We start from the raw sequence: 16645 nt of genomic DNA on the forward strand, positions 1-16645 counted from the left end.
AGTTCAGACGAGCACCTGCCATGAAAATAATGATCAAACAAGGATAGCTCGCAACGTCTCTTCTGTGGGAGAGAGGTTGTAGGATAGAGAAAAGAGCATCCCCCACTAAACCACGGAGACTATTTTGTACTCTGTCAAGGCATGATAGGCTGTTTTTGGCAGCTCCTGCCCAGATATGGCAACAGTATTCCATCCTTGGACATACTTGGCTTTTATATAGATAGAGAATTGCATCAGTAGTGAAATATCTTCTGGAGCGGTAGAAGGATCCCACCATCTTTCCAGCGACCTTGGCGACAGACTTGATGTACGTGTTCCATTTCAGATCAGGAGTAAAGGTCAAACCCAGAAGCTTGTCAAAACACGGGGCCTCACCCAGATGAGAGCCATCCATCACAGTTGATGCCAGCTAGGGATCAGAGCGTTGATGATGTAAGGATAGGAGTTTGGTTTTGGATGCATTAAAGGTAACCAGCCACATCTTCCCCCACTGAACCACGCGCTCGAGATCAGAGGAGAGAGAATCAGAGAGAACTTTGTCATTTACAGCCTTTGATGTGTTGCCGTAGATGGTCGTGTCATATGTCAACGAATAATTTAAGTATGTGTTTAGGAAGGCCATTGATGTAGATCAGGAAGAGAGTTGAGCCCAGGATTGACCCCTGAGGGACTCCAGCATTTATATTGCAGGCCTCCGATTTTTGTCGATCTACCACTACTCTTATGAGCCTTCGGAGAGAAATGATTTAATGATAGAGAACACATTTCCAGTTATACCGTAGCTGGAAATCTTGTGAAGTAGACCCTTATGCCATACCTTGTCGAAGGCCTTTGATATGTCAAGAGCAATTGCCCTGGAAAGGAAGCCTTTGTCAAGAGATTCACTAATCCTGTGGAATATAACCGTCAGCACATCTGCGGTAGATCTTGCAGAGCGGAAACCATATTGTGTGTCACTAAGAAGGTTATTCCTGCTGAGGTGGTTGACTATTTCTCTATTTAATATGGATTCCAGCAACTTACTCATAACACACAGGAGACTTATTGGTCTGTACTGGGAGGGAGAGGACTTATCACCTGAATTCTTAAACACAGGGCAAACTGATGAGGTCTTCCAGGGGGTCGGAAAGCACTTCTCCTTAAGGCAGTGCTTAAATAGTTTCGTAAGTATGGGAGCAAGTTCTGGTTGAAGCTTTTTTAACACTATAATTGGGATGCCATCAGGGTCAGTTGCCTTACTAGAATCTAGGTTCTTGATTAGCTTGGCGACCTCATGCACGGATATTTGTATGTTACCTAGCTTGTTCTGTGTTGTAGGAGGAAATATGGGGAGTTGATGGCCTGCGTCGCATAGGGTAGAATTAGCTGCAAAGTTCTTTGCAAATAGTTTGGCCTTGTCTGACGCTGACTAGATGACCTCTGGTCCATTGATAATGGTTGGGATAGAACGCACAACGCCAAAGTCCAAAAAAAGTCTTCCATGGAAACTTTTTGAAGTTGATGAAGATGATGAGTTGAAAGCCATTTGCAAAGTCTGTCAAATTAAAATATCGCGAGGAATAAAACCATCTAACATGACCACAACCAACATGTTAAAACATTTAACTATGATGCATCCAAATAAATTTGGAGGAGCAAAATAAAAAAGAAAAGGAACAAAAAATTACCAACTAGTCACTCAGAGCAGTTTTATTAGTGAGGGTCGAAATCGCAGTGTCTTTTTTTTTTTTTGTCTACGTCACCATCTAGGTGTCACCAATTTTTTTTAACCCTCCTTAACTTCAAAGAGTAAATACAATATATACAACTAAAAAAATAATTTTTAAAAATGCTGATTCCATTCATGAAAAATTCTTTTAACTAGAAATTAAAACTTAGGTAAAGATAGCTGACTGACACCAACAGTAGGACTGGTTAACTACTGAACCACGTGGAAAGGTGTGGGGGGAGGAAAAAAAGGAAATTAAATGATGATAATAAATTATGATAACCGTCTTTGAAAGGCACTAAACTCCTAAAATTTACTTCTTTAAAATTTTAGGCGGCACTCCCTGGCGATTTTAAAGCACTCTCTCTCTCAAAAAAAAAAAAAAAAAAGATTTAATTTTTAAGTTTGGGAAAGATATATTTATTATAACCGAATTCTTGTACGAAGACTGGATCTACTTTATTGGACGTTAATTTGTGAGATAAGTAATTTTTCAATGTTTAATATGTTTTTAAAGTTTCAATTATCAATTAAATTTTTTTAATTGCGTTTATTTTTCAATTTATTTAAAAAAACAGGGTTTTAAATGTATTTTTCAAGGTAACAAGCTTCGAAAGAAGTCTAATAAAAAAAAATCACTTAATTTTTAATTTCGACAACCCTGAGAATTTAATTATTGAAAAAAGTATTGAAATGTGACATTTTTTTATTTAACATTTCTATTAGTTCAATTAATTTTCTTTCAATAATTCATTTCACTCAACAAACTTCACCATTTTTTTTTTATCGTTTTCTGTAATTTTGGTAATTATGTTTGCTCAATTTTATCTAGTATTTCATTTGTTTTTTATAGTGGTATCATTTTTATATGTGTTCCTTTGATATACCCTATTTCAAAATTAGTTTGGCTAAACTTATTCTTCACGTTAGAAACAACGTGTAAAAGCAATGAAAAAGTAAGAAAAAATAATAGGTGTTAACTACTCCTTGTGAATTATGGAGGTCTGAAGAACAGCCGTCACAAATACAACTATCAATAGCCAAACAAAAAACCGTTTTTGAAATTCCTTTAATTGTAACTTTTTGCTATACCTACCTTTTTGGTACAAAACACAAAAACTTTCGATTAATGGTATTTCTCATATATGGTTGTTAACTTTGGAAAGGTTATTTTGTATCTACGGCGCCATGTCACATGGTATATTGTTTTTTTTTTTTTTTCATTACGCACGTTCATTTATAAATTATTAAATTAAATATTTATCTTTTTTATATTTAATTAGTATATATTTTCTTTCTCTTCCGCTATATTTTTTTTTATTTAATTCATTAAATCTGTTAATTATGAGGACCAAAATAATGAATCGTGTGTATTTATTCTCTAATTTTCTTGTTTTTGTTCTGTTATATAAATTCTATTTTATTTGTTTTTTCTCTGAAGGATAAATTCTATTTTCTTTGAGTTTTTTTTCTGTATTCCAATTAAGTAAAATAAATTTTCTCTAAAATAAATTTTGCTAAGTTTTCCGTTTAGTTTATTATATAATAATTTTATTTAAACCAAAACACGACGGTGTACTGGTGTAGACATAAAATATCTCTTCCAAAGTTAGGGAACATATTTGGGAACTACCGACCATAAGTATAAAACTACCTGGTATATTTCAAAACAATAATTCCCTAGGAATCGGAATCGTACTTGGTATCGGAATCGTTAATCAATATTTTCCTGGAATCGGAATCGGAATCGGAATCGTATAAAAATTAGGAATCGTCCCAACACTAAAAATTATGCTTGCACACCAATGTCATCTATAATCTGAAATGTGCTAAATGAAATAACTCTTACATAGGCAGCACCACCAGACAATTACACATACCCATCAAGGAACATTTGAACACACAGATCTCCTCCTTCTACAAGCACATCATCATCTCATGCAACAATACCCATTGGGACATCCGTATAAACATCCTTGTTTTAGTTCGAAACTTTGGTAACCTAAGGATTTCGGAAACACTCCTCATATCAAAACCTTCCATCAACAACAGGATATTAATGAACAAAACAATAAAATAAAATAAGAAATTTAATGAATCAAATAAATAATTTATATGTTAATATTTATATATAATATAAAAATATATATATATTGTATATATAAAAAAAAAAAAATTAAGATCGGCAGATTTATAGATACACACAACATATATATAAGTATGATTTAGGTAATAACAACACACCTATACAACATTTATAGCTACACACAATAGAAATCCGAATAGATTTCACATTAAACGCTGTTTCTATTATAGATTCAAAACATCACTCATTCCCATTTGGAATCTAAATAATCTATGGTTTGTTAAAATTAAAAATTAAGAACAAAAGGGGAAAAAAAGAAAAAATAACCTAAATAATAAATGAACAAGTAGATAAAGAGAGAATTAAAAATAAAAAATATTAAAAAAATGAGTAAATTAAATAGATAAATCTATCTATATATCTATAAAAGTGAACGTGTCTGTCTGTCTGTCTGTCTGTCTGTGTACATTTCCCTACGCAATAACTCTGTCAATTTTTAGTCTATAGACTCGAAATTTGAAATACCAGGTACTGAGATTTGGGAAAATCGATGTGACGGGTGTCAGCCAGAAATTTGGCTGTTAAGGGGTCAAATTTCAACGATTTGACCTTTAAGAACTCTACCAAACTCCTCCGACAAGTTTGGGTCTAGACACTTGAAATTTTAGATATAGGTTCCTTGAACCTGGATCTAATTTAATAAAGTGATTTGAGCCCGAAACTATAAATTTTAAGGGGTTATAATAGGGGTCAAATTAAAAAAAAATTTACTCTTTTTTTTTTTTTTGCTCAGCATACACCTCCAAACACCCGGGCAACGCCGGGCTGAAATGCTAGTAAGTATATAAATGAAAATGTCTATATTAACAGTGATGATATTAATCAAGAAACCCTATACATGACAACACACATAAAATTTTCTCTTTTTTTTTAAATAGGATATTAATAAACAAATAGATATATAAAAATAAAAATATAATCAGCATATTTTATTGACGCACACAGCCTAACACAAAAACTTGATAGGTTTAACATAATGCGGTTTCTATTACAGATTCACAACATTACTTCCGGTAAGAATTTTGATTATAACTGATATCCCATTCATTAAAAAAAGCGGGAAGAAAAGAAAAAATCAACAAATAATTAGAAATAAAAAAATAAAATAAAATGATTAAATTAAACAGATGAATAAATAATTATAAAATGGAAATATCTACAGTAATATGAATATAGAAACCCATACATAAACCCTTTTCTGCTTTACAGTTGTCTCGTTCCCACATCCATTTCTGCCTTACGATATTTCAATGTTTTTTTCTTTTTTAGGGACATTCTTTGGTCTCTTTTCTTTTGAAAAAGAGATTTTATCTCAAAATATTAAGACCTCCACCATTTCAGTTACATCAAACAGTAAGTTCATATTTACTGATTTGTATTGTGATTACTTTGAAAAATAAATGGATATACAAAGTTTTTTTGCTTTTTTTTTTACATGGGGGTCACCTCTTATCAAGGCCCGAAGGCCACTCAGGGATAAGGGTTATTGCATGCACAGTAATCTCATTGATTGTAGTATTGTAGTAATCATTAGTATTGGGGGTTTTGATAGAGTGTCTTACTTAAGGGGGCGGTTTGTCAGGAGTTTGTTTATGTTGGACTTGAAGACGTCCAAGTTGTAGTCAGGTGGGAAACAGGCAAGTGGCAGAGAGTTCCACTGGCGTGCAGTTCTAAGGAAGAAGCTTTGCTCATGGAATCTACGTTTGGATTTAGGCACAGATAAAGAGTGGGGAAAATTATTGACAGTAGTTTCAGCCAGACGGGTGTTTCTCTTGAAAGATTGGCGAGGGGGGACGAGGGATTGGAGTTCAGACGAGCACCTGCCATGAAAATAACGATAAGACAAAGACAGGCTCACAACGTCTCTTCTGTGGGAGAGAGGTTGCAGGGAAGAGAAAAGGGCATCCCCCACTAAACCACAAAGTCTATTTTTTACTCTGTCAAGGCAGGGTAGGCTGTTTTTAGCAGCTCCTGCCCAGATGTAGCAGCAGTACTCCATCCTTGGACATACTTGGCTTTTATAAAGATAGAGAATTGCATTAGTAGTGAGATATCTTCTGGAGTGGTAGAAGGATCCCACCATTTGCCCAGTGTCCCTGGCAACAGATTTGATGTACGTGTTCCATTTCAGATCAGGAGTAAAGGTCAAACCCAGAAGCTTGTCAAAACATGGAGCCTCCCCAAGACGAGAGCCATCCATTTCAATTGATGCCAGATGGGGATCAGAGTGTTGATGTAAAGATAGAAGCTTGGTTTTAGATGCATTAAAAGTGACCAGCCATTTCTTTCCCCATTGTACCACGCGCTGAAGATCAGAGGAGAGACAATTAGAGAGAACTTTGTCATTTACGGCCTTTGATATGTTGCCATAGATGGTCGTGTCATCAGCATAGATGTCAACAAATGATTTAAGTATGTGTTTTGGGAGATCATTGATGTAGATCAGGAAGAGAGTTGTGCCCAGGATGAACCCCTGGGGGACTCCAGTATTAATACTGTGGGCCTCTGATTTCTGCCCATCAACCACTACTCTTATGAACCTATCAGAGAGAAATGATTTAATGATTGAGAAAACATTTCCAGTAATACCGTAGCTGGAAATCTTGTGAAGTAGGCCCTTATGTCATACCTTATCGAAGGCCTTCGATATGTCAAGAGCAGTTAAATAAAATAATAAAACAAACAAGACCTTCCTTTGTTTGTCCATTTTTGTTCATAAGTCATGCCAATAAAACAGCCGGTGCCCTGCATTGCTATAGTTTCTTACACTTTTCCATATCTATTTAAATTGTATAATTTATTAGTTCAATTATAGCATAGAAACCATTAGAATATCTATTATGTTTGATTTTTGCAAAAACTTTGAATAAAATTGAGTGTTGGTTTAATTATGATCAATTTCAATTGTATTTCTTATCCTGAAATAAGATTGTATTTTGTTAATGCGATGATATCTAGAAGGGAAACCTAGCCAGTAAAATTTGAGGACATAGGTTGCATGGAGGGAAATGATATGATGAATGTGTAATGTGACAAGCTTAGATCTGATTACCTTAGAAGAAGATTAAATCTGGAGAGTGCAGGAAGATGTGTGCAGAACAGGAGATGTTGTTTGTGAGATAACATTGAAAGAATTGACATGAGTTGTTGGGTTAGTAGATGTAGAACAGTTGAGGTGGCAGAAGAAGGCCAAGAAAAAACATGGGAGGAGCTGATAAGGATGAAAGCGAGAGAAATAAAGACGTGGCTAGAGATAGGTTAGATTGGAAGTCAGTTCTTAAAGGCTGTCCAACTGAATGCGAAACTGAATATAATGATGATTTTTAACATGCTTTAAATCTCATTGTTTTTGCTTTTAAATTCTTTAAAACTTGCTTTTTTTGTGTGAAAACCATGTTCAACTTTTATTTTCATGAGTAAATGTTTATTATACCATTTGTTTCATTGGCCTCCTTCCCAGTTGAATATAACATGGTAATCTTCAAATCCAATGTAAACAAGTTCTTGAGCTGTCCTCATAAATAATCAAATTCTACCCAATTTTACATCATTAACAATTACTACACTAACACTTTAAATTCATTAGCCCTGAGCCTTGATAATAGTGGCTCCTAAGTATATTTAAAAAAAAAAAATTTTATAATATTTATTTTATTGTATTTATTTTTTATTAAAAAATTTTTTTTTAGTGATTTGAATTAATCAGCCAGAAATTGCTTTGCATACAAATTTCTTTGTTCCGTATAAGGTTCTTTGTAATACAATACTATAACAAAACACAGTAAAGTTCTTTCTCTTGAACAATGTGGTGTTTAAACATACATGCTCTACCTCGGATACTAAGCACGTTTAGATTAACATATGCTACTTACCAAATGTAATACTGTACTATTACTAATTTCTTGTTTAGTATACATTTAAATGAAGCACACTTAAATTTTTACTCCAAGTTAATGCAACGTTAAAACTCCTGCTCAATCTAGAATATTGAGAACACATGATTTAGCATCTATCACTTACCAAGTGTAATACTACGGGGTGACCCCAAAAAAAAACAAAAGCTAAATGGAGGCCATCTAGAACATATGCTGCAGAACGGAGAAAAAAAGGCCAAAGACCCTAGTGTTTTGATGTGATGTTTTGAATATAATAAACTAGTTATGACCAAAGTTTCATTTCATTTGGACAAAACACTAAAAAACAAGGCCTAATTAGAGTTGGGGCCCGTTTTTTTTTGGGGTCACCCTGCATAATTATTATTGCTCTCAGGCAATGCCAAGTTTCTTGACAAGCACACACTATCATGACAAAACACATTGAAGTTCTTGCTAAGGAGCAATCCAATGTTTAACTGGCTCTATTTAGGATATTGAAGACTTCTGTCGCACTTACCAGATTTAATACTGTATTATTACTGTTATTGTTTCCAGAAAATATCATTTTTTTTTCTAGTATTTAACTCTATAATAAAACACATTGAAAAGCAATACAGCATTCCAACATACCTACTCTATTCTTGCATACTTGCTATTTTCTGGGAAGGCTGTTTTCATTGGGTGGTATGTGAGAATTTTCTCTCCTTTCATAGTATTTATCCTTATTCAACTATCAATCTATCCGTTTCATTTAGTCTTGTCCTTGAATGGATTTTTAAACTTGATAGGTGGTGACGTTAGTAAAAAATAAATAAATTCACTGTTGTCAACATTCTGTGTCAAAGTGAACTTTTCAATTCAATTAAGTTTTTCGAAAAATGATGCCTTATTTTCTAAAAAAAAAAAAAAAATAACAATTCTACTTCTTAGACATTTTTCCTAAACTGGACATGTTTTTGTGTTTTTAAAAACCAAAAGTTATAATTCATCAAATGAGTTAAGCGTAATATCTTATTCGTTTTGTTTTTCTTGCTGTAAATAATTGGGTTTTGTTTCCTTCAAAAAAAAAAAAAAAAAATTGATTAAGTAGTTTGCTATTCCTAGCAGATTTCATGTTTCTAGGTCTAATAATGGTTAGAAAGTTTATCTTTTAATTTAGAGTTCTATGATTTATTGAATTTTTTTTTTTTTCATTTCTTTTTGCAGTTATTTGACTTGATGCAAGAGATATGGCATTCGACAATATTAGGATCGGTGTATACACTGATGATAAGACATTACCGATAAGAGTTAATGGTTCATTAAGAGCGGAGGATATTTGCAAAGAATGTGCCAAAATTCTTCAGATCGATTTCACATGTATTCCATTGTTTGGCTTATTTCATTTCAACAGAAAGATTTGGTTGAGCCCAAATCATTTGCTCAGTGCTTCTGACTTGGAAAAAGATGTTGAGTACATATTTCGAATTCGCTTTCATGCAGAAAGCACAATCAAAAATAGTAACTTTATGCATTACTTGCAGCTTCAGTACAGACAATGTTTAACAAAAGAGTTTCAAGTGAATGCACTTCCAACTTCTGTTTTGTTTGGATGGAGTATTTGGGATATGATGACCGATTCATACACGAGGCAATTAACCCATCGAAATAATGTGTTCCAGGGAAAGCGGTACAAGAATTTCTTTCCCGAGCAAGCCTTAGTTAAATACAGCATTCTGCAGAAAATGTTCTTGAAACGCAATTTGAAACTGAAGCTTCTGCAATTCCACGAAGAATATAAGAATTGCAAAATTGACACGTTACGGGATGCATACATCAATTGGATTAAAAAAGAATTCCACACTCAGCTCACCACAGAGTCTTACATATACAAAGATAAAAATGGTAACAAAAAGACAGTGACCATTCAAGAAAAGGAAGGCAAATTTGTTGTGTGTTTTGAGGTAAGATTTTTTAACATTTTTTATGAGTGCACCCACTATGCTTTTGAAAAATAAGAATTCATACATCTATTAGCACTATTCACAGGGCAGTTTCTAATTTACATATGTTAGTCTGTACACACCATAAACACATATGTAAATTAGATGGCAAAATAATTCTATTTATTTTTTCATTATTAATTCTGAATTTATTTAGCTTATGCTTAAAATGAATTACATTAGACAATTTATTACAAAATTAATACTCTTATAATTTTGTGGTAGATTACGTTTTCAAAATCATTTTTTTCCTTTTTGCTATATCCAGGGTAGGAAGAAGTTAAAACAAATTCAATTGTTAACATATAGTTTGATGAAAAAAATTTAAACAATTCCCATTCCCTTAGAAATGAGCACATCTAGAATAAGTTTTTTGTTGTTAAAATTGCTGATTATATTAAAAAAGCATCAGCAAAATGAAAAATCAGAATAAAAATATAAAATATATTTTTTTTATTACCATAAACCTTGGAAATAATGTTATTGCATTATTTTGTTTGTTTCTAGTCTTACTACAGTTATTTATGCCTGAGAGTATCCTGTACCACTGCAAGGCCACCATTCGCCCATGTATAGAGTATTGTTGCCATATTTAGGTCAGGGCATCTGCTACTAGTCTCTCCCTGTTAGACAAGGTTCAAAAGAGAGTCACCAACCTAGTAGGTCTTGCACTATCAGCTAGGCTTCAACTGCTGTCCCATCGATGAAATGTGGCATCCCTTTCCTGTTGTGCAAGTATTTTAATAGTGAATGCTCCGACGAACTACAAGCCCTCATCTGCTCTTGACATAAATACCCCTAACAAACCCGGCAAGCAGCAAAATCCCACCACTACACAGTAGAAATCCCTAGATGAAAGAAAGCCTTCTACTCTAATAGTTTCTTCCTTAGTACTGCTAGACTTTGTAGTTCCCTTCTGGGTTCCTGCTTCCCTGACTGTATTGACATGCCAAAGTTAAAGTGCAAATTAAACAGACATCTTGCTGCTCAACTCCCTACAAATTATGTCTCGGCTAGTAGCTCCCTACATAAAAGTGGCACTGTGACTACTATGGGGTGAAAATGCAATAAAAAAAAAATTTTCACTTTGCCTATACAATTTTTCTTAAGTCTCCCCAATTTTTTTTTTGGTGTGTGTAAGTAGACATACACAGATGAAATATGACGGAAAAACTCTTTGATGTACTTAACTATCAGGCAAAAGTAGGTATTTACACCAAAAATTATGGAAAATTATATAGTAGAATTTTAATCTATATACATATAAAAGGCAAAATGTGTGTGCACATTTTATGTCCAGCAAAGGCTTTTTTCGCCGGGGTTCTCGGGGCCGGGGGGTACTATTTCTTAGAACTAGATATTATATATCTAGGATTTGCAAATGTACATTGCCTCTATATTTATTTTCATCGACTTTTACAAAATTCTTGCTATTTTAGCTTCACTCAAGCGTGTTTGGCTTTTTAGTATAAATAAAGTGAAACTAAGTTGAAACGGTAGCGGTTCCCGGCTTTCGTCCCGGGGATGTCCAGAAAGCAATCAGCTTTTGCTCAATGTCGGGGAAACCCCTTATATAAGACAGTTGTAATTCAATTGGACACTCCCCTTTAAACGGGGAGCTGGTCCCCCCCCCCCAACATCTTGGGGAAACAAAACCAGAAAAACTATCTTGCAGTCAGTTGGGTAAACAAACCCAAAAAACTGTCTTGCAGTAAAAATTCAGTGCAGAATTTCATTCAATCTATGGCGTGATATTTGACTTCATTAAATCCACGCACCTTGCAATTGTTTTTAATCCTTAAATTAAAACACTTTTCACTTACTCTCCCTTGCTGGCCTAGCGGTAACAAGTCATGTATTTTTAACACTTTTTTTTCCACCTTCAGCTCAAGGCTTCAGGTTCAAAACTAACCATAACTTTTTTTTTTTTTAAAAAGAAGTTAATCATCGTTTTTTTTGTTTGTTTTATTTTATCATATTTAAAGAGGGTTATTACTTTGCCCATTTTGTTTTGATCTACACCCATCCAACACACACACACCTCCAAACACCCGGGCAATGCCGGGCACCCCCGCTAGTCTAATATATAAAGGGCAAAATGTATGTATGTGCGTGTTTGTATGTCTGCAAAATAACTTTTGACATATGCGACGGATCCTGACAAGATTGGTATCGTTTTGAAGCTCGACATCTAAGACAACAAATATCGAAAAATTGGCCAAAAACATTAATTCCTTCACCCTCAACTCGGCCGTGTTTTACAAGGAGGGGTCGCTTTTTTCATTGGCATTTTTGCAAGTCATCATCTCCTTTCAGTTGACTCCCCTTAATTCCAATACCCACGACTTCCGGTTTTGTGATGGACGCATCAGCTTAGTTAGTTTTTTCACCTTCTTTTCCTCCTTCGTGTTACGGGTTCAAGGCTACCACTTTTAAAAAAAAATTTTTTTTTTAACACCTTTCTCCACCAGAACTGCCTACTGTTATTTACCCCTCCCCCCTGTTTACCCCTCCCCCAGGGTTCCATCCATTATCAGGAATGCACTTAATGACTTTTATTTCTTCTGTTCTCCATTTTAAAGACCTAAAATGTGTTTGTGCCAATGCAGAATCAGAAATATACAATGAAACTGATTTATGTTTTTAATTAAAATTCTACTCGATAATTTTTCATAATTTTTCGTATAGATAGTTTTTCTGTTAATTTATTTTTAATTGCCATATGTCACCTGTTTATATCTACATCTACTTGCTAGTACTCATTCAAAAAAAACATTTTTTTTTTAGATGCATCAAGGGAGGTCATCAGTGATACTTTTTAATCATCACTAATTTCAAGTACTTTTACATCATATCTGCTCATCATGTTACATTTTAGAAGGAGGGTCTATTTGTATTTCATTTATAAAATTTATAAATAATTTTTGTTTTCATAGGAGGGATCAATTTATAAATTTTAGGGTTTTATTTAGAATTCGACTTGATTTAAAAAACAAAAATACAGAAAATGCAGACAAATTTTTATGACGTATGTGGGTACCACTATAAGAACAAAAATGCTATATTGCAAAACTCATGTAAATTGATCAAGTAGTTTTTTTAAAAAAAATAAGAAAATCAAAATTTTATTATGAAGCAAGACGCTATTTTTTTTGGTCGTTCATCTTTTATCTCTATTCTCTATATAAATAAAATGAACTAATATTTTCCTGTCTGATTTTGACATTAATAGGATTAAAAATCAAGATATTTCATGCAAATATAATATGCACAAACGGCAGAACAATATCTTATTATTTCTCAAAATTCCTCGATAATCTTAGATTTCTATACTTTTTCTGCTGAGAAGTCACGGCCAAAATCGGTTAAGATCAATGGAAGTGGTAAAATATTTTCTCTCTAATAAATTCCTCCTCCCCCTGCCACCACTTAACACCGTTTGGGGATCGTTCACAAGGAACAGTTGAGAAGAGAACACCGGTTTGGCTTCGTAGTTCTTTCATGTGAAGTTATTTAAAATCACTAAACTAAGCTGCAGTGCTCTGTGGCGTAGTGGTTAGCGTGCTGGACAATTCACATTATATTTTCACGTTCGCGCCGACCTACCGTAGTCGTTTTTTTTTTTTTTTTTTCCTAAACAACTGGAATGGACTTTTCTTGGTGGCCGAACTGTTAACCTTGCAGATGTTTTTTTTTTCACACTTTATTTTCCTACTTTTACTCATGACTCCGGGTTTGATCCTTCCTACTTACCTACCATAACATTTTTTAAAACTCCCCCCCCCCCCCGTCCCGGAAACAAACACTCGGGCAACGCCGGGTACCCCCGCTAGTATTTTATAAATAAACAGGACATAACTCTGTTGGAATTATCGAGATCAAAATCAGTCTGATTATGACTGCAATTTACTCTTAAAATTTCTATAAATTGTAAAAAAATGATTTCCTATGTATAAAAAAAAACTACCTAATTATGATGTACATGATTAAAAAAATATTTATTGTTAATTTTAGGTTGCTTAAAGGGTAATGATACTATGATTGTCTTCAAACTGGAAAAATTATAAAGTTCAATAGTTAAACTACCATTGAGAATTTTTGCATTTCATAAACTTACCTTGATGATTATTCGTAGTGCTTGAAAACGTTTAAAGTGTTTATGACAATAAAATCCTCCACCTTCTAAGACGGATGGTGGCATACTGAATGTAAGCAATGGACAGTTGCAATCTACCCAGATACTGAAATAATATGCGCAAGGTTTGAATAAATTCCCACTTTATTTATACCATTTGTTTTTTTTACGACTGAACGAATTAGTTCAACAAGGTCATAAAGGGTCAATCAATTTACATGAAATGTGACATCTTTGTTCGATGATGAGTATGTATATGGTAAAGATTTTTCTGTATTTTTTATTTTTTAATTAAGACTAATTCTAAATGAGAAGTGGGGTTTATTTATAAATTATTTTTGTAGGGACACATATCTACAACAGAGACAGATTATCTGGTGAAATTGTATCTTTTCGGTGACTTGCATTATCAGAAAAGGCCACAATGTTTTTGTGCATATCAAATTGCTAAAATATTCTCTGACTTTAACTCCCTAGCAACACCAAGTATTCATAGCTTGCTTTACATAAAAAATGTGCACTATTTTTTGTTTTTGTTTGCTTCCTTGTTTTATTTATTATTTTGTATAATTTTATTTTTCTAGTCGGAGACTTACTTTTTAAAAAATGTGCGATCAGTGACAATCCAGAATAATTTTGTGGAAATCTTTGTCAAAGAGAAATCTCCCAAGGTATGTATTGCATGTAATAGTTAATTAACGCTTTCCTACATGAATTAATTCTTGGGGAAAATATGAATGAAATTTAAAATAAAAGATGACAAAAGATTAAAAAAACATAATCCTATCACTGCTACTAGAGCTATATAATTCTCAAGGCAGCTCATGTATATGCATCACTGTTGCTGCATGCTAGCTAAAGAAGATATGAGAATACCAGTTCATTTTCACATGAATTAATCAAGTAGGTCTTTTTTTAACTAAGAAAATTAAAATTTACAATCTTTTCCAATTAATTATTTTGAATACAAACAAAATTTTGGTAACCAAATTGAGTTGTTGCTCTTAAATCTTAACACATTCTAAAACAATATGACAGCTCCTATTTCGCTTGTCATAAAATTTGATTTTCTTAGTTAAAACTTGATTAATTTACATAATTTTTGGAATAGGACATGTTGGTTCTGTGATGGGCATGTACATGATAAAGATTTGTCCATAATTTTTTTTTAATTAAGTCGAATTCTAACTTAGAACCAAAATGATTAAAAGTGTCTGATTTTCTTTTCACTGCTTTTTTTTTTTTTTTTTTTTTTTTGAGGTTATAAGCATAATAAGAATGGTAAGTTAGCTTTGTGTAAATGAAAAGAATCCACGTTTATGTTCAGTTGATTTGATTACTGTTTTTTTCTTTGATAGTGCAAGTCTCTAACATGACTTGAACATTTGATTTGCAACAGCTCATAATTCATTTTAGTCCTGTCTGATGTCTCTGTTCTAATTGGTATACATTTGACTTGCAATGGCAATGCTTTTTTATTTTCCTTTTTTTGCTTTCATTTTACTTCTGTTAGTTCTTAAAAATCAAGGGGTCCCTTCCTGGAGCTAACACTTGATCTCTGTATGAGATATATAGATATTGAATATCACATTCAATCTCTTTTGCATCTCAAATGTTGTGTTAGTAAAGAAGTTAAGAATATTAATTTTCCTCTCCCCAATTGATCAGTTAAATAGGTTATAGTATATCTTTCTTGTAGTTTCTTAGACTTGCTAGATTCCAGAACAAGTATTCATCTAGTCTGGTAGAGTATCCAGCTTTGTGTTGTTACTTGAGGCAACATCACTTGAAGAAAATGCATCAAATGTAAGTTAGCCATACTGAAGATATCTTATTTGGGCTGCAAATACTGTGATTTTGAATATTTGAGCAGGGTTTAATTGTAGAGAAAAGTATCCTCCTGCCAAGGTGTACAGAGAGACCTTAGACACTCGAGGACAGTGTCTAGTAGGCATTCAAGTTTTCTCCCAGTATGTCATTTAAAATATATTTGTAATGGATACAAGTGAAGTGAGATACCATTTAAGATTTTTGGTCATAAAAGCATATCATCTCAACTGTTTTGCATTAGGATATTTTGCATAAGAATGTGCAAATGCAGTTGAAGTGTCTGTTGGATTATTGTGTAAAAAAAAAAAAAAAAATCAAAGAAAAGAAGAAAGAGAGAAAATACCAATATTTTCTATGGGATTTTTTTCTTTGAATCAAAAAAAAAAAAAAAATCTTTGCATATCTTTTGATGTCCTCAAATTCACCGCACTTCAAACATCTTGCATACTTTTTGCTGTGTACATTTAACTCAAGGTAAAGGGCAGTTGCTAGTTATTAACTATTAGGATCTTATGACCACAAAGTAATACTTATGAAAACATATAAATAAGACATTACTGGTCCCACAGATCAGTGGACATAGACAGCTCACATTATCTATTTTTTTATGTATCCTTAACCTAAGGAAATAAATACTATATTCTCCTCCATCTATTCTGCAAGCCAAAAGCATCGTGCTAGGTCTTATATGGCTGTGTTACTTAAAATCCAAATAGAATATTACCTCAAATAAGGAAAGAATTCTAAAAATAATTTGTTCCAATTTAAGCTAAGTAATCACCTGGTCCGAGATAAGTCAATTTCTAAAAGCCATCCAATACATGCCAGCATGTAAAATGGATATTAGACTGAATATAATGATGATGAATGAACCCATTCAAATTAGCAGCACAACTGTTCAAATTTTGATCACACCACCTTATACTCCAAAGGAAATAACTCTTGTTAAAAATGGTATTTATTGGCCCA

General features: G+C 33.2%; 1 protein-coding gene across 6 annotated transcripts in view; it reads left to right on the plus strand.

Annotated features, from left to right (window-relative positions):
• LOC145239873 (tyrosine-protein kinase JAK2-like) overlaps positions 1–16645 on the plus strand; it is a 115482-nt gene that overhangs the window by 35627 nt on the left and 63210 nt on the right. For 3 of the 6 annotated variants that reach the window (XM_080103461.1, XM_080103462.1, XM_080103460.1), the window contains exons 2-4: positions 5124–5207; positions 8936–9672; positions 14431–14517. In XM_080103461.1, the coding sequence (XP_079959587.1) occupies positions 8959–9672; positions 14431–14517 (801 nt within the window). In that variant the 5' untranslated portion in view covers positions 5124–5207; positions 8936–8958. The remainder of the gene's footprint in view (positions 1–5123; positions 5208–8935; positions 9673–14430; positions 14518–16645) is intronic. The other 3 variants (XM_080103463.1, XM_080103465.1, XM_080103459.1) reach the window with 1 other exon arrangement.

Source organism: Euprymna scolopes, chromosome 19, assembly GCF_053919585.1.
Source record: "Euprymna scolopes isolate OS-2025 chromosome 19, ASM5391958v1, whole genome shotgun sequence".
Lineage (NCBI taxonomy): Eukaryota > Metazoa > Mollusca > Cephalopoda > Sepiida > Sepiolidae > Euprymna > Euprymna scolopes.